Source organism: Zonotrichia leucophrys, chromosome 7 (genome assembly GCF_028769735.1).
Source record: "Zonotrichia leucophrys gambelii isolate GWCS_2022_RI chromosome 7, RI_Zleu_2.0, whole genome shotgun sequence".
Lineage (NCBI taxonomy): Eukaryota > Metazoa > Chordata > Aves > Passeriformes > Passerellidae > Zonotrichia > Zonotrichia leucophrys.
In genome coordinates, this window is record NC_088177.1 from 6,972,798 (window position 1) to 6,995,478 (window position 22,681).

The 22,681-nt window shown below is 38.5% G+C and overlaps 1 protein-coding gene across 6 annotated transcripts in view; it reads right to left on the reverse strand.

Moving 5' to 3' along the window:
* MGAT5 (alpha-1,6-mannosylglycoprotein 6-beta-N-acetylglucosaminyltransferase) overlaps positions 1-22,681 on the reverse strand; it is a 111,719-nt gene that overhangs the window by 41,923 nt on the left and 47,115 nt on the right. For all 6 annotated transcript variants that reach the window (XM_064718191.1, XM_064718190.1, XM_064718187.1 and 3 more), the window contains 6 exons: positions 13,030-13,106; positions 11,653-11,742; positions 3,637-3,708; positions 2,391-2,552; positions 1,353-1,522; positions 339-473 (listed from right to left, as the gene is read on the reverse strand). In XM_064718191.1, coding sequence (XP_064574261.1) covers positions 339-473; positions 1,353-1,522; positions 2,391-2,552; positions 3,637-3,708; positions 11,653-11,742; positions 13,030-13,106 — 706 coding nt within the window. The remainder of the gene's footprint in view (positions 1-338; positions 474-1,352; positions 1,523-2,390; positions 2,553-3,636; positions 3,709-11,652; positions 11,743-13,029; positions 13,107-22,681) is intronic.

Here is a 22,681-nt window from a genome sequence, read left to right on the forward strand (position 1 = left end):
CACCTACTAATTTACAGAAAAAATGGGCAGGGGGAAGTGCAGGTAAAGAAAGGAGGGAAAGAAGGGCAGAGATGATGATTTATCAAGAGGATAATTAAGATTTTTAAGATTAAAAATTCTTGAATCCAAGAATCTCAAGCTTGCTGGGGGGGGATAATGATGGCATGCAAAGAACAAGTATTAGTCCCTTTAATCCTAGAAGCTAAAGACAACAGAAAAGTGCATTTTACTTTTAAACAAATTCATGTGAATGGACTTATTTCAGTATTTTGGCATGTGCTATTCAACAAAAGCTCCTTAACAAAGCAGATTAGAGGGCAAGTGAGTCTTATACTTACTGGTAATGAACCCATGATGGACCAAGGGTTTTCTTGAACTGAGTCAGTCCCACAATATCAATGTAAATGAGTTCTACAATTTTATCTCCCTGGGTCGGGCAGCCAGATCTGTTACCTACAACCTTCTTCATAATCCTAAACAAAGAAAAAGCAACATGAAAAAGCATTACTTTCCAAATACCTTGAATTGATGCTGTAATACTATTTATTCCAATATTTCCAGTTTCCAAAAAAGTTTGACTTTTTTACTATTTTGAAATCATGATCCATGTAAGAACACTGAAATGCTAGAGATGCTCAACATTTATTAAATGTAAAGCACTAATTTTCACTAAAAATTTCATCTAGTTTAAGCAAAAGAATGATATCTTTGAAATGCTTAAAAATGGTATGCTTTGAAATAATTCAAAATAATTTCTGCCTTCTATTGACAGCTTTATAGTATAAGAGCTCTCTATAAAACAATGCTGTCATGTAATTTAAAAAAGAAAGCTGTAGAAAAAGCACATGTGCTCAAGCTTCAAACAGATGTTTTATGTCTGGTGCTGAAATAGTTGGCAAAGCAGGACAAGGAAGAGTAAGGAGCAACTTGACCTAACACAAGCAATTAACTACATCAAAAGTAACATGTTTAAAGAACTTAAACCTTTATCTTAAAAAGAGACACTGAGTGAAGAACAGCAGAAACTGAAGCAAAGGACACAGAATTAAGCTAGTCTGTAGCATTTCCCATTGCAGCTGGTTAAAGCACCTGGAATGTTAAAGACTAAGCTGCTTAGTTGGAATTTTACAACATTCATTTATGAAGTCCCAGGAGCCTGAAGCTACAATGAAAACACATTATCCTTTCCATGGCACATATACTTAGCTCATGAAAATAATCTTATCGTCTGTTTAGTGAATTATCACTTTCATTTTATGCTTCAAGAAATTATATACTGTTAATAGAAGCTTCAAGAGTTTACAATTCTTTTCTTCTAATTCTGGTTTCAAAAGCGAAAGTAATCTCCTTACTCCTTGAGCTCTGCCAGTGAAGCTGAAATCCTGATGTCATGGCCCAGTAAGTAGAGAGATGTAATTAAATCACTCCACTGGACTAATTCACCAAGTGGGCCACCGCTAAACGCATTTTCTGCAATCTTGAATCCAGATTCTTTTGTCAAAAGCCCCAAATGAACAAGGATCTGGAAAGGAAAGTCATATGTTTGAGTTATCGACATGAAACATGCAACTGTTATACATTACAGCAGTTTTTCTTTCTATTAAATTCCAACCATGGGCAAAAAAAGAAATCAAAGGAAACAAGCCAATACTGCCACCTGAATAATTTAATTTTGTAATGAATGCAAGGACTGAGAATCTCCAGCAGGGAGCTGAGCCAGGCAGGCTTAAGGCAGGTAGAAATATGAACATACATAGGGCTGCTGCCACTCAGGACTGGCTTCAGGAATAACAAGGCAAGAAAGCAAACCTGTTGTTGTGTTTGCAACCTTTGGCTTTAGCTTAACTAGTTAAGGTAATTTAAAAAAAATAAAAATCAAACGAATTACACCTTTTCACTTCAAGTACCTCATAGCTTTAAAACTGAACTCATTACAGGAGGTCTAAACTGATCCAATCCAAAGTTTTGGTCAACTTTGGTCAACAAATCCAAACCCAAGATACATCATTTAGTCTCAATTTTGGACAATAAAGATGTATAGTTGTTGTTTCCATGACTACATAAAACACTCCAGTGTCATCAGCTTGCAGTAAATTCACAACTTCTCCCTTTACAACATAGTCTGTATTTAGTCTACATTGTCTCTATTTTATCCAAAACTATAGGGATCAGAAAACTTACTCCAAGATTGACTCATGCAAAACACTTAAAACTATCTTCAAAGCAAACACCCATTGCAACAGAATTTCAAACAGGAAAATATTTCTTGAAAAGAGTATAAACATGAGCCTTTTATATTTTCTATTTCCATTGTGAAGCTACACCTGGAACAAGAAGGTTGAAAGAGCCTATATAACAGAAAGTGACATGAATAAAGTGCTCTCATTTACCTTTTTTCGTTTCCTTTTCTCCAGATTTTGTTTTTCTGCCAGTGATTTAATGGCCTCAATCCAGGTATCAGCCATTCGTCTGATGCGCAACATCATCCACCTGAATTCCTCATGCCTTGACATCATTTTGTAGAGATTATCAAAGTTGATACGAATTTCAGCCTTCAAGCAAAGCATTAAGAAACATCCCAAACATTAGTTATTCTTCAACACATTTTCCAGAAGTTAAAAAACTGCTCAAATGTGAGCTGTTTATATTCCTCTTTGAAAAAGAAGACATAGAAATAGGAAAAAAGATACACTCCTAGCACGTTAAGATTTTAGTTCAAATATTAAAGATATACTTAAACAGACACTTTAAGCTACATAAATTACTGTTATTTTTATTAGTAGTACTTGGTAGCCCAGAATACATTTGCAATGTTTCACAATGCATTTATTTCTGCAATATAAGGTCTGGTATTGTTCATGTGCTTCAAAATGAGGCACAAGTATGTCTAAATCATAATACAGAACAGTAGGCTCAAGATTTATGTGTATAATGAATCTTCCAAACACAAGGAAGTCTCCAATTGTACCAGAAAGGAAGGAACATTACTAGGGTCTAAATTTTAAAGGAAATACTTGTTTTAAAGCTAGACTGTTCTAAGATAAATTGGTTTTAGAAAAAAGAGGCAGCCTATATCTATATTATGTAAGAAATGTTCATATGCAGCCCAGCAATTATCTTAAATTATCTTAAAACACCTAATTGCTACATAATTAAGCTGCAACAATTTAGAAACAACTCTGTGTGCTTACAGTATTTAATGGGAAAAAATTTGGAGTAATCAAAATGTTACTATAAACCTGAAATGGATATAAGCCTTTTCCATAAATGCAGCTTTGTAAAAAGGCCCATATTTCTGGGACAATAAAAATGGACATTTTCCCATATACTTAACACTAGTGAGCAGTTTGTGGATTTGTATTTTTTCTCAGTATCTGTGTAGAGCATTTCATAAATTTAAACTCAAAAATGCTTTTAATGAAAATCTACCACCAAGAGCACAATACAATGACTGAATACGTGAGCTACACATGTCAAGGAGGATTCCTTTCAGCTTTGAAGAATGGAGGAGTAAAAATTGTAAATTCTAATCTTTTTAGCATTTATGTGGCACAGGATTCCAGGATATTTTGCATGAATCACAATTACTGAATTATTTCTCCTGTTTGTCCTTATTAAGGACATGGTTGCTCTTACCACTGTTTTTTGATCAGTTTCTTCATTAGGATTTTTTGCTCTCCAAGGTAAACGAGGACACCAATTTTCAACCTACAAAACAATCACATCAAAATAAATAATGTTACTTTATTTTTAGCTTGACCAAAGCCTTCACTCACTGCCTTCATATTACACCTTTATGTTAACCTGATGGCTTAAATAAGTAATCAGCTGTTAATAAGGTGATAATTTCAAGATAAAATTGCTTTTTTCACAGAAAAATTTAAGACTGCTTTTTGCAATTCAATGCTCTTTTAACCCAGCAAATTTGCCACCAGAAGTCACATTTAGATACTCATTCAAGATAATGAAAACACAAGATGAAGACAGAGGTCAGCCGTTAAATGTTCAAAATACAATTTCTCTGAGCAGTTCTAAAATGTTTTCAATAAACTTTTTATGCTTCTACACCTTACAAAAATATGTATTTTGGAACATTTCCATCTCCCTAGAATATCTTTATAAAAAGACAAAGCTTGCTAAATCAAAGGATCAAAGTTCTACCTTGTAGCAATGCAGACCAAAAAAGTAAGAATCATTATAGAATCAAAGCCACCATATTTGAAGGCTGTAAATAAGGTAATTATAACATAAGGAACAATATTCACACAGATCAATGAGAAACAGGATCAATACAAATGCAATACTCCTACTATGGTCCACTAGAAATAAAAAAGTACAACAGGAAATAGTGAAGAAATAGCAAATGGATGCAAGTCACTGAGAGCTCCTGAGCTGCCCCAGGGATCCCGCCTGTTGTGTAGAATCCTTATTATTTATGTACCTTAAGAAATTAGATCACTTGCTCTGGGGAAGGAGGAAGCTCAGTGTTGGAGGCAAACCCATGAAAACTGAAACATGACTGTACTGTGAAAATGTGAAAAGGGGGAAATGCAAAAATTTATCAGCTGGCTAAGACACCCCATCACTACTGAATAAGTTCACAACTCTCAGAGAATTGAAAGTCAGAGTTGCTTTTATGGTTCCTCCAATCACAGACCTGTCAAAACACAATTTTCGCTTAATCATGCTGCAGAAGCCTGGAGCATTACAGATTAAAGGCTTAAGATCACACCATATGATTGCCTAGAGGGCCAATCACATGAAAATAAATGAATAGCCATCCTAACCTCATTAAAGGGAAGAAATGTATCAACCTTGGGTTCCTCAGACAAATTATAGAAAGGCATTTTGAATGCCGTGACTTAACCTACTCAATGTGTTTAATATAACATTTGAAAGCAGTGACTTGTCAACCTCCTTTGAAAACATCTGATTCTTCAGTGGTCTTCAGCTGTGGAACCACATCAGAAATTGTGGCAATTATCAATCCTAACTTTTACAACTATAAAGTTGTGGCAGGAAAGAGTTGCAAGCTCCATGTTTTAAATCATGCACAGTCACAAACTCTGGTTTCTCTTCCCTTTGTTTTAATAGTACAAATTTTGCATTATTCCTAGCATTAGAACTGATCTAAATTAAGATATGACATTTCAAGGACTACTGTACGTGCCCCTTTTCTGACTTTATGTATTTCACATTGCACCACAAGGCATCCTAAAGGAATTGCAGATTTTTCAGGGCTGCCAAGGACAGTTCACTGCACGCCTCACTGACTGAAAAACAAATACAGTCCTTTTGTGCTTGCAGAAATATTCCCTCTAGTCTGAAAATAAATTATAATAATTCTCATCACAAATAAACACTTAAGGAATAGATTCAAAGTAATATCAGTGTCTGCAGTTGGTCTGACTCTCATTTTTCCTTATTGATCTTTAGCAATGATGGCAGAAAGGATTGTGATATCCCTTAAGTCGATCTAGATGAAAACTCCATCAGAAATTAATTCAGCTTTGCAGTAGTTTAGGTACAGAAGATCTGCATACAACAAACCCTAATTTTGAGCAAGGTGAAGGGAGGAAGTGATGCTCATTTGGATCCTGCTCTTTAACTTGTTCATTTGATTATTTAAGACCAAACACTAAAGATGCCTCTGAAGAAGGAACCAGGGTTCCTCCTGCCCATTTCCAGCACTGCCTTCCTCTCCCTGGGTCACCATCAGCTCTTTCTCCAGCTGATTCTCTCCACAGCAACCTTCTGTTGTACTGCCATGGAGATGATTTAATAGGAAGGATGTGATACCAGACAGATTAGCAGTTAAAGATGACTGTTGGGAAGCAGCAACTGCAGATTTGAAGACAGACCATTTTTTGGATGAGTGATATAAATGCCAAGCTATTATTCAGAACACACTATATTTATCTTTGTACTGTCATATTTTTGAATAAGACCAGCTGTGCCTCCTGTTCCTGGTACTGAATTCAATGCAAATCAAGGGCATTAGATAGTCTTTGATCTTGCTCAGGGAACTGTGTCTACCTGAGAAGCCAAGTGTTCCCTGCTTGGTTTGGAATCACATTAGTCACAGCACTGCCTGGAGTGTAAGTAGCCAGCTCCTTAAGGTGAAGTTGCACAGCAGTTTAAAAGTTCAAAATGTAAGTGCTACATGATTCCAGACACTAGAGAAAAGCTGCTGTTCTGAACTGTCTGAGGTGTAAATGGCTAGGTTTAGGATGAAAAAAAACCCCAAACAAGCCTAATAAATTTGAAGAGTACTTGCTTTACAGAAGCTTTGCAGGTGTCTGTTCCAGTGACTCTTCCTCAGACACTGAAACTGAATGCAAGGCAAGATTGCAGCACTCCACTCTATTACAGAGCAAGTACTTCAAGCAAGGTTTTAAGAACCTGACAAACATCTGTAGCACTGGAGTAGTATGAGCATCTTCCAAATTGAATCAAAGTGTACTCTGCCAGCAGCTCTCCACATTCAAAATTTCAGCAAGACCTTTATGCTTTCAAAGAGTCACAGTGGGAGCTGAATAAAGCTGGAGCTGAAGGGCACGCTCTGAGCCCTTGGGATAATCTTCATTTTGGATTCTGCCAAAGGGCAGGTGCAGCCCATCCACAGGGAAGCTAAAACAACTTTCTTTACACACCAGGTGAACACACTGCTCAGTGTACTTCTATCCATGGTACAGAGCTGCTCTTAAGTGAGTCCAGGAGAGAAGAATACACAAACAAAATAATCCATGGCAATATGTGGTGAAAGAAAGTGCATCTTTAAATTTATTAGGCAGTATGAAGACAGGCAGTGAACTTGTAATGCAAGAAGTCCCTTTGAGAATTTGATGTGAAAGCACTGCTCCAGTTGGGAAGGTGACTTGTTGAACTCCTATTTTTTGTTCAGCATTTCCTCAGTGACAGAATCCCTTGGAAGGGGCTGCAGAATCTGTGATGTGCAAGGTGAGTGCCTGTCTGGTTAATGAAATAAAGCAGGATACAGGCAGCTTTGGATGTGGCTGTTTCCAAAGGCAGTCTCAAATGCTGGGTGTTTGGTACCCACAGCCCTGGTGACAAGGCAACACAACATTTCACACATCAATCAGCAAACAGCCTCTTGTCTGCCTTCAGCAATGGGCACTGTATTTGACTCCTCTCATACACTGGCATTTATGTCTTTTCCAACAAGTCACTGAAAGACTAATCCCAGTTTAAGGTGACAGAAGAAGAAAAAAATAACAGCCCAAACCACCCCAAATCAGGCCAATCCACCAACAGATAATTCAGGAACAAAGTGCTGATTATCATTAGCATTTCAGTTTTTAAGGGACATATGTAAGATGTCTAAATAACTCTGAACTTCTGGTGATTTACATTTCAGGCAACAACACTGGTTTTGTGAAATCTCTGAGTATTTGCATAGAGTTGAAAGAAGCTGGTTTGATGTTACATTACACTGAAGAAATACAAATCATTAACTCAATGTCCAGGATTAGCACCAGAAATGGTGGACAGGGGACTTCCCCATGGACGTGAGCAAATTGCAGTAAAGTAGAAAAAACACAAGGATTAAAGGAATCTCTATAATTATGATACCCAGGAATTTTCACTAAATTGTGCCTCAGACTACAGCTTGCACCCTGGAAACAAAACCATGTTCAAAATCACCTTTGGTTTTTGTTTTAGCCCTGAAAGCAGAAGTAAGAGCATGAAGAAAAATACCCCCACTACCAAACTGGGCCTTGTGTTTCCATCAAGTCTGAAGGACTAAAACCAAAAATTCTCTCCAGCAGTGTATTAGCATACATGCAAAAGATACAGGAGTCTCACAGACTGGAATTCAAACCAGTTTTAAGTCTTTCAAGTGCTGAATTCCAACATGGGTACCAAAAACTACATGTGCACCTGAAAGGTGAGCTGGAGATCCAAAACCTGGGATTTTAGAGAGACCTGTCCAGCTCCAGCAGGTAAGCACCAGTGTAATGGGAGGGGGTAACTTGCACCTCAGCTACAAGCTGACCACCAGTCCACTCCTGTGTGGAAAGCAGTCCTCTCAGACAAACATGTACAGAGATAAAAATTATTTTTTAAAGATCTATAAGCCCCCTCCACTTTCTCCACTTTTTAAAAGCTTGGAAATAGTGTGAAAAACTCATTTTCTAGAAGGTATTTTTAAAAGCTTCATTCTTCAGCTGCAAACTGACATTTTGCAGTGAAATATATTTTTGTACTGCCTAGAAATTAATTTTTTCACATTTCTGCCCAGAGGCAATGCCATCCCTGAAAATGATAACCATGCCAATGCCATTACAGTGTTAGACAACTGCCTTTTTCATAACTAAGTGCTAAGTTTAAAAGTAAGTAACTCTTCTCTATGGGCATCACGGTTAAAAGGAAGCGAGTTTAACTTGCTGTTTAATGTTGGCTATTTCTAATCCCTGTCCGGCTCTGTATTCAAGAGGATGCAAGCCTGGTTTTGCTATTCAGGCCATTTGTATCTCACCCACTCTTCAAAGATTCCAGCATAATTTGTGTTCTGAGGACCAGAGGGTGGGGAGGCACAGGTCACCCAGAGCAGCTGTGGCTGCTCCATCCCTGGAAGTGTCCAAGGCCAGGCTGGACAGGACTTGGAGCAACCTGGGACAGTGGAAGGTGTCCCTGCCCATGGCAGGGATGTGAACAAGATGAGCTTTAAAGCCCCTTCCACCCCAAGCCATTCCATGGGTCTGTGACCACACAGCTGCATATCACAGCCCAGGGAAGATCCAGTGCCTGAAGCAAAACACTGAGAAAGAAATGCAAAAATTCTCTCAGTTTCACCTGCAAATTTGCACAGGGGACAGCTTTAAATAAAATGCAGAAGCCTGGACATGCTGGGCTGGTTCTTGCTTTCCTTGGGCTGCCTTGCTTGCCTCCCATTCTCAAGCAGCCAAGACTCAGAGCAGTGCAGAAGAGCTGTTCCTGAGTTCCTGCAGGTGTTTTTGCCACCCAAAGCAAGGCAGAACTGCTGCTACCTACCCTGGAGCAGGTTCTTCAGGAGGGAACACCTGGGGCAGCCTGGATTTTGTCAGCATGGTTTCTGTTTTGCAGACACTCATGGGGAAACCATAACAGAGCACGCGGCTGATACCCAAAGGCTGGGGTTCATGACTTTTGTTTCTAAAGCTTTTACATAAACTGTGGACAAATTACTTTGTGTCTCTGTGGTTCAGACCCATATTGCACACCAAAATGAAGCATTTTGGACTCCTTTGTTTACAAGTTTAAAATTACATTGCAAAGAGTAATGGATGAGTATAATGTAATGCCCTAACTGAACTGCTTCAGAATAAAAAAAGTAAACCACAGAGGAGTATGAAAGAGCACAGACACTTGTCACACTAGATTGTAGAGGTGATTTGAAGAGTAAAAGTAGATATATGCATGATTTCATGCACATTTTTTTTCCAAACTGAGGTTGTACACTGTTTTTCGAAACTGAGGTTGTACATAATGTGATGCATATATTGCCTTTTGGAACATGCACTTGAAACATACACAACCATCTCACTCCAATAGTCTAATCTTGAAGTAAAAAAGAAAAATCTTAACAGTAATATCCTTTCCATTACCCTAATGCATTTTAATATTTTAAATCAGCAGTTCTGACTTGAGAGCTCTGTAGGCACATTTATCATTCAGCTGTGCAACCATGCTATAAACTGTCAACTCTTCATCACTGCCCACATTGACAAATTACTCTTGCAACAGCATTTCCAAGTTATCCCTAGCAGCCAACACACCTCATAAATCCACATCATTGTAGTGTTATTAGAATTTCATTTCATGCTTGCATTCGCAAACATTTAAGCTTTCAACCTCTGCTGCTGGACATTAATCATGAAATTAATCATAGGATTAAGAATGCCAAATTTAAACTCAAGGTTAATAACACACTCACCCAATATTAGTTTTACATTCTGTCATAAGAAAACACTCTAAAAGAAAAAAAAAGGACAATACCTCTTTCTGAAGTTAACAAATATGCACATGGGCTAATTGCACTTTTATTCCTTCATGAAATGAAAAGTTGAACAAATTAAATATTGCTGCTTAAATAAAAAATTCTAATCCCAAGACCCTTGACAAAAACAACTATTTGGCCTCTGAAAGTCTGCTCACATTTGGCCAAGAAAGATCAATTATGAAAGAGCTAATGCCATCAACTGACTTTTCAAGACTGATGATTGCAATGTAAAAAATTGGGATTTAACAGAAATGCAAAATAGTAAATGTCATTGAAGAATATTGGAGTCTTGGCTTCAGCTGAGATACATCATCATTTTAAAGATATGTCTGCATTAAAACCATGAAGCACCTGCTGGTTGACAGAATACTAATGACCAAACATAGCTCTTCTGATGCTAAAACAAAACCTTCTAGTAGAAACCTTAGATCAAATTCAGATGATTATGGAACCATATCTCTAGCCTCTATGATAAATAACAAAATAAATAATATAGTTGTACTTTATCTTTTCCTTCTACAGCTTCACAGCCCATAAATAAATCAACACTTGGTGCTAGAAATGGAATGAGTCAAAACTGTGATTCAACCCAGCCTTTGTTATGCCTTCAGATAAATGTTTTGGATATGCATTTAACTATTGCTGCTTCAAGCAACACCCCCAGAAGTTCAGTGACAGTCAACTGAGTAAATCAATAGAAACTGCTTTGATTACAACTGAGTCATTTATTATAACAGACTTACTGTTTTAATCTCAGACATATAATTTAAGATCCCAGCCCAACCTCACCAATCCTACAGAAGCTACAAAATTATTATTGGTTGCAATCCTGCAGCCACATTGGCTCTTTCAGTTCTTTGCAAGCAGTGAGCCACTGGATATCAATACTCTTTCTAAGATTAGTTGCCATAAGTTATCAAAATTTCACTTATAAGAGGCTGAGTGATCAAATACACCTGACTATATCTGGTGCATGCACACCTCAAGCCAGTAATAGAACTCATGAAAATTAATTGACAAAATTCATTCTTGGGAAAGAAGTGTTACCCAGGAAATAGAAATAAAACCTCACTAGGACAAGCACCTTACTCAGCTGTGTACAAAACACCTTAGGTTGTGACAGGTACCAAAGGTTTTGGCCAATATAGCTGCAACTTCACTCAAAAACGTGACATTCAGGTTCTTTTTTTGTTCCTGCTAACAGATTCCACAATTCACAAACAGTCTCTGAGCAGGAAGTGGCCATGCTGCTCAGGACAATGGACCATCAAGCACCATTTTCTAAATTTTCCATTCCAAATGCTCTCTATTAGTACATCAGCAGCTGCACTAAAAGCAACAGAAAAAGTGTTTAAAGGCAAAGATCTCTGACTGAGCTTCACATGCAGGTTTAACAGGATACCCAACATGGCCTCCCTGGAGAGCTGCTACTCACATCACTGCAGTTACAAACATTAGAATTCTTCAGGCCAGAAACCCCTGCAGAGTTCATGAATAATAGCAACACACTTAATAATTCAGTTTTAATAACTTTTTCCTCTTTACCCAATTATTCTGAACAAAATGATGATTTTTTTGAGAAAAGCACAGCTACTAAAGCTATGAAGGCAATATGATGTTCCCCTTCTGCAGATGAGAAGATTACTGACCTCACTGAGGTAAATAAAAAAGGAGCACGTGGACCCATCCACACCATAGCTCGCATAACAGGGATCCGACCGCCACATATCTTTCATCCACTGCAAAGAACAAAAGACACAAAAGTTTATTAGGGTAAAGTACAACAAAACAGCTCTGTTTCACACCCAGGAATAAAGGAGGAAGTGGCAAAGTGGTTATAAATATCACAAATAACAAACCAGGAATTTTATTAATGATTAGCAGCACTGTATCCCTACATTCAGTAATGCTGGGGAAGCAACAGCACAGCAGATGTGAGCACAGCTTATACAAACTGGCAGTCAGGCAAGCAGACACAAATATCAGAAGAAGAATAAAACTGGGATCCAGACATTTGGCTCTGGCTGGAGTTGAATGCATTGTGTGTTCCCCACCACGATATGCTCCCTCTAGAATTTCACATTTCATTTCAGTTACCAAAACTGAAATCTGTCATTTCTGCAGAAGTAAGTAATAAATTTCAGTTAATATTTCAATATTCAAATAATTTGTTACATAGTTACTATGCAGCCTGTTTGCCAAAACAAAACAAAACACAGATCAGATATTCAAAATGTAGAGAGTTTTAATTTTACAAATACTTGGGTATTTAAGCAAGTAGAAATTTTACTTTTGTCCACCAGTAATCATAGAATCACAGGTGGGAAGAGAGCTTAAAGATCATCTCATTCCAATAAACCTGCCATAGCAGGGGCAGCTTCCATTAGATCAAGTGGCTCTGAGCCCCTTCCAACCTGGCCTTGAACTTTTAGGGATGGGGCATTCACAGTAATAAATCAGTATTCCCTACATTTGAAACATATCTTGGGGAAAAAAATCCCTTGAAAACCTCAATCTCTGGAAGTTTGTTGGAGTATATTTCTTTATTTTTGTTGCCTTTTTCTTCTTTTCTTTCCAGCTTAAGTCTGATGGGTTGTAATATTCAGCCTTTCCAATTGCATTGTAAGTAAAATACAGGGACTTATGTAGAATGCACTGTGGATCCCAGAATTCTGGTTGTACACTTAGGCACTGCCTAATCTTAAGCAAATTACTCATCATGGGGAAGAAAACAGGGCTTTTCCAAAAGGAGAAATTTCTGAATAACAAGGTAGCATTCAAACAATAAAGCTTTTCAGTAAATAACATAGCATTTTAATATGGCATTTTTTTCCTGACTTAAGAGGATGTCACTTTATTTCTCTGCAGCAGTAGTATTAAAGGCTTGAGGTGAGCAATGCTGCAGTGACGCACAGCCCTAAATATCCTATTTTTTGACTCAGTTTAACACCTCTGAGTAGAGACCTCTTGCAACATATGTTCCATTTTTAATAGAATGCACATAGGATTAAAACCAGTTCACTTACCTTTATTTTCCCTTCACAGTGAGGAAAACCATCCATAGGAGGCAATTCACACTGTTCCTGGGCTCCATTTATGAGATCTAAAGAGAAACACAGACCATAACTGAGCTTCATTTCACAGTTCTGACAGATAGTCTGATGAATCCTGCCTTTTATTTTCATGAATCCACAGTCCAGACTGACTGAAGGGTCCTATTGGCTAATATTTGTTACAACATTAAAACTCAGTGTGCTCCTTTTTGACCACATGAGAAAATGGTTGCATAGATTTCAACTCTGACTTCAACTCAAAGTGTTGAATTACAAAAATTGATGTATAAAGACTCAAAAAGCTCATCCATACTGAAAATAACAAGAAGAAAATAATTTCCTAATCAAAGTGTGCTGGAAACTACTAAATTGCAACAATTTGTTTTCATTTGTCAAACATTTATAGGATGTATATGGCTCTTAAACACGAAACAAGTTTTTCAAGCTCTGCTATCACTTTATCAAATACTCACCACCCGAAACTTGGCACCAGACATATGACCCAATTAATAAATGTTGCAATATGATCTAATTTAACAACTGAGTAGCACTACATCACATCTCACAAGAAATACTTTCTATGGTCTCCCAAGGTATTTTTTTTCTTCTTTTTTGCCCATTTTAATTTTTTTTTTCATTCCAGATTATTGCAACGCATTAAAGACTGTAATAAAGAGCAGGATTTCTAGCCCATGAGCCAAGGCAAAAGCAGCAGTTTTAAAGGACATTACCCCTTCAGCTCCAAGGGACCTTCTTAGAAGAACCCTCTAATGCAGGCCTTTAAGGCAAGAAAAATTATTACCATGGTGGAGAGATTCTTGCCAAAGGCAGTGGAGGAGGTTTTCAATTTAGGTAGTTCATCCCACAGCTATCTAAATTATACCTGCATCATTTCTGGCTTTTTCTACAGGCAAGAATCAAGATCATTAAAGTCAGCCAGCCATCAACCTGGGAACACTTTATACTGTGGCAGTAACTGTGCACAACTTCATCCAAAATTTGCTAATTAGAGAGCCCAGAAGAAAATTAAAAAAAAAAAAGTTGCAATATTAGAATAGAATAGTGACAAAAATCTGTGGGTAAAAGTTAAAATGTTGCATTATATTATTATATGCAAACCCCACGACCTGATCTATCTATTTTCCATTTTTTTTTTTGCAAATAGCTTCTTTTAAAGATAAAACCTGAAATGTGAGCCAAGCATTGCAAAATGAACTTGATGGGGGAAAGAAGAGTCATGGCAGGAAGTTCCCACTCCTTTGTCAGCCTCTGCAGCAGGAGAGGTTTGACAAACTGAGCCGTACTGCCGGTGACAATAGCACTGAAGCAAAGTGGTTTGTACAATGACTCTGTAATTTCAAATCAATAAGCACTTTCAAAATATTCTGCCTATCTTCTCATCCTTGTGGGGCTCTTGCAGACCAGACCACGGACATCTAAGGCTCTGATTTCTGCTCTGAATAAGAACACACAGAGCATGCATACAGATAGCAGCAATTTGAAGTAAATTCTCAATTCAGGCAGTAGAGCTACATAATAATAGGACTATTTGCTTCACTGCAGTTCAGGAATCAGACCTTCCACTTGCATCACACCAGAATCAGTACCTGGGATCTAACAGTAATAAAAAGGCATGGTTACTATATGGTAATTTTCAATAATCAGTAAATTTCCATTAGAAGACCTTTATGGTCTAAAGGGTTTATGGACTTATTTTTTTTTTCTCTCTCCTCCTAACTCATAAGTCTGAATGCAAAATAACATTTTTACATAAGGCATGTCAATTTCAAGATCTTCCTAAAAGAAAAAAAGACCTCTGAAATCTCTGGAACAACATCATATCTGCAGCATAACCCTAGAAAAAGTTAAACTTTCAGCACCATACTAAATTTAGGATGGAAAATGCTGAATGCCTGGGTATAGCTTGCCAACAAGAATGAGCCATGAATTTTGTCATTTAAAATAAAAAAATGTCTTCTATCTCAAGTTAATTATGCTATCATATGATGTCTTTTCCTTTCAGAAGGTTAGTCAAGCAAATCCTCTCTTCTACTTAAGTCCTATTAAGTACAGGGTAATACATAAGCACAAGCTATAATTCCTTATTTTACAGCACACAGTGCCAAGTCCATCACTTATACCATATTTCATTTTAATGGGGATTTCATGGCCTGTTAAAGGAATAAAAGATGGAGGAAAAACCCCCAAAATCCAGACAACAGCCTGATTTTTGGTAAATACACAACTGCAGCTTACATGTTTGCTTCTGTCATGTGCGAAGACATTTTCTGCATCCCAGTGTGTTTTTGTTGAGAGGCAAAGATCTTTGCTGCTGTTCATCACTCACAAGGTTTTACCTGCAAGAATAAAACCCCTCTTCCAACATTCACACCCTGCCCAGCCTCACACTTCCACAGCTCCCATCAGCCGTGGCAGAAGCACACAAACTTCCCAAGCACAAGCCCTGCCAGCCCTCCCTGCTCCTGTCCATCCCAAGAAGCAAAAAGGAAGAAACAGACATTTCTTCTCAGCACAAGATGCAGATATTCTCAGGCTTCTGGTCTCCCCTGTGGCCTCCTGCACTAAGGCTTTTTCAGAGCATTCCCACTATTGCTCTTCCACCGGGATGGGTTACACACAAACACAGCAGGGACCTCTCCAGGCTAATCTGTCTGCACAGGGAACATGGAACACTAATGCTTGCCTTTATCACCTCTAACCATGTTGAAATATTAATGTGTCTGGGACTATTACCAAGAGTGTCTGACATCTTTCCTCCTTCTTGCCAGCAACAGTAAACACTCTTAGGATTCATCTTCCTCAAAGACATTCATGTTTTTTCTCCACCATAGTCCACAGACAGAGGAGATGCTTCACACAATCACAGCTTCCCATTCAGGCTTACCATGGATCTATATCCCAAACACCTCCATCAGCTTTCTCTTGCTTCATTCTCAGCTATTGATCAGGTAATAGCACAGTGAAGGCAATTCTATAAAACTTAAATCTAAACAGTCCCATGAAACAATTTCCATAAAACTGCTATCCAGAGCAGGAAAAATGTAGCAATATGTGCATACGAGAGGAAATGAATGTGAAAGAACAGGAGAAGGAACAGAGAAATGTAATGGTGTTCCATCGGAGTGTTCCCTAGAGAAGCAGTCTTTGCTCAGTGCCCATGAGCAGGAAGCCAGCTGATGCAGTCAGACTGGAAACACATCCACATCAAGGACTGCTGTCCAAAGCAGCAACTGCCTGCAGGAATGGGCAAGTCACTGCTGGTTTCCACACACAAGCCTGAGAATTCAGTGCAGAGCTCTGAATTCCCCAGTGAATAATCCTGACAGTTCCAGTCAACTACTACTTGCTCTGGTTGTACCCTTTCTTCTTGGCCACTGGCAGTGGCAGTTCTAGGTTGAGAATCATCCCTCCTAATTTTTTCCTTAATGATCACACCCTGCATGAAGAATTACATTTCTGCTCCTCCTGCTGCTCATTTGAGCTCAGCATGGAGTTGTGCTTGAGCTTGCTGGTAGCACCTCTTAGCTGACTCCTTACACAGGAATCCAGGGGTGAACAAATCTTGTATTTCCCATGAGCAGCTGAGACCAAGCTCAACCAGACACCAGCAATTCACACTGTGAGTGTGATCATAAAGACAAGGGAGATGAAGAAGTGGAACCCTGGGGATGCCAATCTACACATCAGGATCTTCCAAAGCATGAAAAGCAAGCACTAACATACAAGTCAAGACTTAGGAGGTTTTCATCAACCCCAAACCCTAATATCTCATGAGGATTCTTGCTAAAAAGTCTGAATAGATGTATTATGCTGTTAGCAAATTCATGTTGGATAATTCTTTCCTGAAGGGGAAAACTAAACCAGACATTAAAGTTACTTTTGTTGAAAAGTAGTATTTGAGAAACCACAAGAATTTTTACCCTTAATTAGGATTTATGTAATTTAAAATGCAAACTCTGAAATCTCTTTTCCCAGCCAAAATTTAGAACTTACAGCCAAAAAGTTAGAAATACAGCTGTCAAGTTAGCACAAAACAACAGCAGTTAATAAACACACTTTTTTCTCCTAAAGTTTGTGTGAGCCATTATATTAATTTATGTTCTGCACACACCTAAGTGCTTTTGAATTCATGGATATCTTATCTCCTCTTGACTGCTGTTATGAAAGGACATAATTATTAAACATTTATCTCATGTGATGTTACATTAAAAGTCAATGCATTAAAACACTAAAAACATGAACAGAGCACATTATAAAACAAAAAGCATGCAGTTGGTACAGATCATCCTGGAAAAAAAAAGAAAAATATCGATAAAACACCCACCAACTGCAGATTTTAAAAAACCTCTTTAAATACTCTTTGTGAGGTCCTGGGATATTTAAAATATAACTCCCAAACTCCATCCTCATGTTTAGAAAGGAACCATATGTTCCCTTCACAAATGATCTACAGCTTTGCACCAGACGTCGCTGGAGCACAGCAGGTGAACCTGAACTTGTGAACAATCCTCAGTTGTTTCAGTGCAAAGTCTGGCACGTCAGCATGCACCACGCGGCACATCTGAGTTAAATCACCAACCCTGCCCTGGAAAAGAAGCTTCTCTCCTGTTGCTTGCTGTGAGCACTGCACCTGCTGAAGCCCCAGGCCTCCAGCACCTCAGTACCAGCTCACAGATGCAGCTCTTCACTGCCTCCTGCATTTCAACTCCACAGGTTTTATTTGTAATAGTGAAGGTTTACAACACCCACGTTGAGAATGATGTGGCTAAAAGCACAGTCTGTGGTAGGGAATTGATTTTTGTTTGCTTTTAAGTTGCTCTTTAATAAAACAGTAAAAATGAGCAATAGTAAGTGCTGCATGCATATTTCCTCCCTTTCCTACGTTGCACATTCTTCAAATAATGTGCTTTGTAATAGGCTAAAAAAATTCTGCTTCAATTTTCCTCCATCAGACAGTTAGGAAGTCTAGAAATATTCCACTAAGACAGTACTCTGAATAAGAGTTATAATTAGTCACTCAGCAGTGAGTGCTGCTTGATAGGTGCTCTGTTTGTCATAAGAGTTTTAAAATAGCAATATTGGTTAAAGCAAATGGAAAGGCTGCAATACAGCTGAAAATGCAAGCTGACACCAGCAGCCTATCTACTCAGCTAAGGACCAGCTTGGTGTTCTTCTGAGAATAGAAATGTATTAAGAATTTAACACGACACTAAAAATGATGTACTTTGGAACCTTGAGGCTTAAACTCTGGTTTTTAGACTAGTGCATATTAAAGTATTTTTTGATGATATACAGCACAGATAATAGCTCAAGTCAAAAGTGTTCCCATCAGCAGATTTCATAAAATTCAGAACCTCTCTAGTATTATAAGGTCAGAGTAATCACATCCGATCAAATCTATTCACCAATTTTATCTCTGCTCTCCTTCTGGTTTTGATCATCAAATATAAGTACTATTCTTACTTTAATTCCTGAAACTGTTCTCTTGTTTTTATTTCAGCCCTGAAATCTGGTATCTGTGGCTAGACACAGTCTGTAGTTAAGGCTGGTTTAGTTTGTGTAAGGTCTTCTTTCCCTTCTCCAACTAATTAACACATTCTCAATTCAATTCACATTTTTCATCTCCAGCTGGTAAGATTTCTTTAAAGAGAGAATTTGCAGTGTGAGCTGAAAGCACTAACAACATATTCAACCAAATGAGCTAAAGGTTTCAAGATTTTAAATGCAGAGCACAAAATGCTTTCTACCAACATTTTAAAGACTTCTGTAGCAAAGTGTTGGTATGATTTAAAGAAAATTAACTTTTCTACCTCTAGTCCATCCTCACACAAGCTGTGCTGCTGTGTTCCATTAGCACTACTGAAATCAATGCAGTATTAGGAGAATTCAAGTAGTAGTAGTCAAGTGGTTAATCAAAATGCAGCCCAGGGGACCACTGAGAGTCCCCTTCAGCATTATTAACACAGCTTTGCACTGCAGTGGAAAATATTCACCAGTGGTCCTCTGCACACACCACACTGAGCTGTGACAGCCACATCTGAGGGCACACAAAACTCCCCAGCTCCACACAAATGCCTTTGTGGGAGAGGGGAAAATCTTAATAAACACACATGTACAGTGTGGAAAAAGAATACAATGAATTTGGCACAGTAAACACGAGTCAAAGCAAAACATCACCTCCAGGAAGCTGCTATCTTGACTATCAGAGCCAGTGCAGTCCCACACCCTGCTGTAACTGGTACACACTGGTGCCTGTGGGGTACAGTCAGTTTGTGCTCTGACACACTGTGCTGACTCAAGAAAAGCTGCTCTGGTCCTCTCAAGGCAGGAGGGCAGCTTTGGAATTCAAACCAACATGCAGTATCTTAGCTTTTTTAATCTCTGCAAGCACAGGACTATGGTGGAACTGTGGCTGCAGACTGTAAACCCAACGAGGCTGTGTAACAAAATTCATCAGAGAGCCATGGAAACAAATCCACTGATGCTGAGGTTACCTGAGTCCTTCCCCCCGACCTAAAAGGCTTCAGTGTGGCAGCCCCAAGGCTTCAGGAATAAGGGCATGGAAATACCACGACAAAGGTCCTTCTCACCATAGTAACATTACAAAAAAAAGCCTTGTAGCATTGCCAAAGCTGACTTGTCAGCCTGCCTTGCTACATATTCACGAAGGATGCCAGATATCTGACAGGCATCCAAGCCATCATGTCTTAAATGACAAGTATACACTGAAGTCTGCATCTTAATGAGTGACTTGAAAGATGTTAAAAGTGAAGTTGTTAGAAGGGAACTGAACAGCCAACACAGCAGAACAAGTTAATGCACAAGGCAGCAAAGCTATGGAAGCTTTGAACAGCAATGTCCTCCCTCGCTGAGCAGTGTTCCATGCAGCAGCCTGAGCCTGGGCTGTCCTGAGGCTCTGCAAGGGTCCCCCCAGCACCAGCTGTGTACAGGGGAAGGCTGAGGAGGATTTAACACAAACCTTCACTTGCTCATTTTTGTGGGATCAAAGATGCACAATTAAAACCATTCAAAGCAGCATCTTTCAAGGCAAAAGAATGTTTTGTAAACAACCAGCCTGGCAGAGTTTTCAGTACAATTATTATAACTGGGGTGTTAGATGGTCAAGATTATAAAAAATTTAACTTGTCACTGAAGAAGCACAGAAAGAGCAATGACCACCTTTAAAGAAACCCATCCCACAACACAACACTAATCCCACTCCCATTGCTCACCAAAAGTATCACATGAAGAAAACAGAGGACTGATTCTCTGATCATGTTTGTGCAGATTTCCTTATCTGATGAACCATGATAGTGCAATTCTGTCCCACAAAAATCAAGGATTTCTTTTATCATTATCTTAGAAAAGCACTTGTTAAAAACGAAATTGCCTAAACCAAACTGATCTTGTGCCTGTCACATGGAACCAAAGATGCAGCTCCAACAGTAGCAGCCCTGTAGACAAGCTCTGCTTTAAAGTGCCATGGTTTTGTATTTCTCCCTTTCTGTTTAATCATCTCTACAACAGCAACTTTAAATCTACTTAGGGTATCATTTGTGGCAGTGGCCCAAAGCTTCCTGTTCTAAAGGCTGATGAGAACTCTTATCTCCTAGACACCCAAAGTTTAGATTAATACTCTCCTGTGTGTATGGGAATATATTACTTCCTACAGATGCAAAAAGGATGGCTATCAAATGTCTCAAATGCTTTTCAGATACTACTTAGATAAATAGAAAAAAGAGAGAGAAGGAAAGACAGCTTCATTGCTTTTGAAACCAATCAGCCAAAGCTTTATAAGCATCTTTATATTATTGCATGATGTAGCTCCACTGGAAGCAGGACTCTTGTAGAAAAGTCTGCTAATGACATTGCACTGTTTCACTGACAAATAAGGCTATAAAACACAATTTACTGCAGTTTTAAGCAGCAAATCAAAAAGCCTTTAAAAATATTATCAAAATTATTAAACATTATGTTAATCAGATGCTTCACAACATTATGGTTGTCCACACAGAAAGACAAAATTATTAACAATCACTAACATGAATTTGTCTAAAGTCAGCATTAAAATATTACAACTGGTAAAGAGAGGAAGAATAACCCTAACATGCTTGTTGTGATCACTGCATAGTGTAACAGCTGAATGTTATAAAGAAAAGTATCATCTGTATTTGTACACATACCTCTTTCAACTCCAGTAAAATGACAAACTGTGGGTAACAAAATGCCTTCACCACAATTTTCACATTACCTAAATTGCTCTAACACAATTGAAAAGGGATGTTATTGAAATATTACAGACAAAACCAACATTGGCATTATCACAATGCCCTCACCTAGCTTATTTTCTGAACAATTCCTTCCCAACAGAGAAGATACTTATATTACAATTATGCTGGAATCATATGGCTTCCAGAGCATGCTGACAGGAAACTGCCATGAAAGAAGTAGAGATAAGTTTTTCATTTGGCTGCCTCTGATCTGAGTAATTGCCACTGATTGCTTCAAATGGATGAAGAGCAGGCACTTTAAACAGGGATTAAGTTCAAACTCTACTATAACCCTAGGTACTATCCAGTCCAGAGGTACCTGATCAATGAGATCACCCAGTCATCAGCACAATACATTAATTGAATCTTAAGAAGCTCCTACCTAAAGGTTTTTCCTGATGCTGCTGTTTAATGGTTGCTTCAGACATTTTAAACTCAGGGTACCAATAGTCAAAGGTAAAAACTTGTGGCTCTGATGAGAGGAATTGTGTTCTTTGCCACAGAGCAAGCCTCAGGCAGCACAAAGTAATGCAAACACTGCAAACGGAAAACTCTTACCAGGCTCCTTCAATGCTGCTCCTGAATACCAAAACTGTGAATTTAGCCCACTCCAAGAATAATAAACAACATTCAAATCACCCTAAGAACTGATGAAAGATGTTTCCTTCTCAGGTAAGAACAATGAACCTTTGCCTATAAATTTTAAAGCAACAACTTGAGCATACATGTTCCAACTATCTGTAAATCTAAGGAAATAACTCTCTTTTGTCCAGCTACATAAAGAAAACATACAGGGATGTTTTTCATTTTATATATATATGCCCCAGAAACTCTAACAGTGCTGTACTCATTCACTTTCCATCTCAGTGGAAGTTTTTCCAAGATCTGGTGCTGGATACCTTGTGGCAGGAAGGTGGCACAGCCTGTCAGCACCCTACAGGTGCTTCACCTCTTTAGGTACTTTTTCCTGACCTGCCTTCAATTCTACCAAGGCAAGGCAGATTGGGGAGGGAAAGGTCTGTCTGACCAAGAGATAACATGACTTTGGCACCCTGGTACAGATAAATGCAGTTAGGACTGAGCAACTCTGCTGCCACACTGTCATCAGGCAATCACTTGCAAATCTGCTTTCCTAGACTTGTTCCAGTGACATTTCCCTACCAAAGGCAGCATTGGCTTCTCTATTTTGAGAATTTCAGCAAGTAACACCTTCTCAACAGAAATATTTATTTTTGCAGGAAACCCAAGGACAAACAAGGCATAGGAGCACAGTTATCAACTTATTTACCAAGTTACCTTAACTCATCTGCTCTGTTCTCTTTTGGGACTGCAAA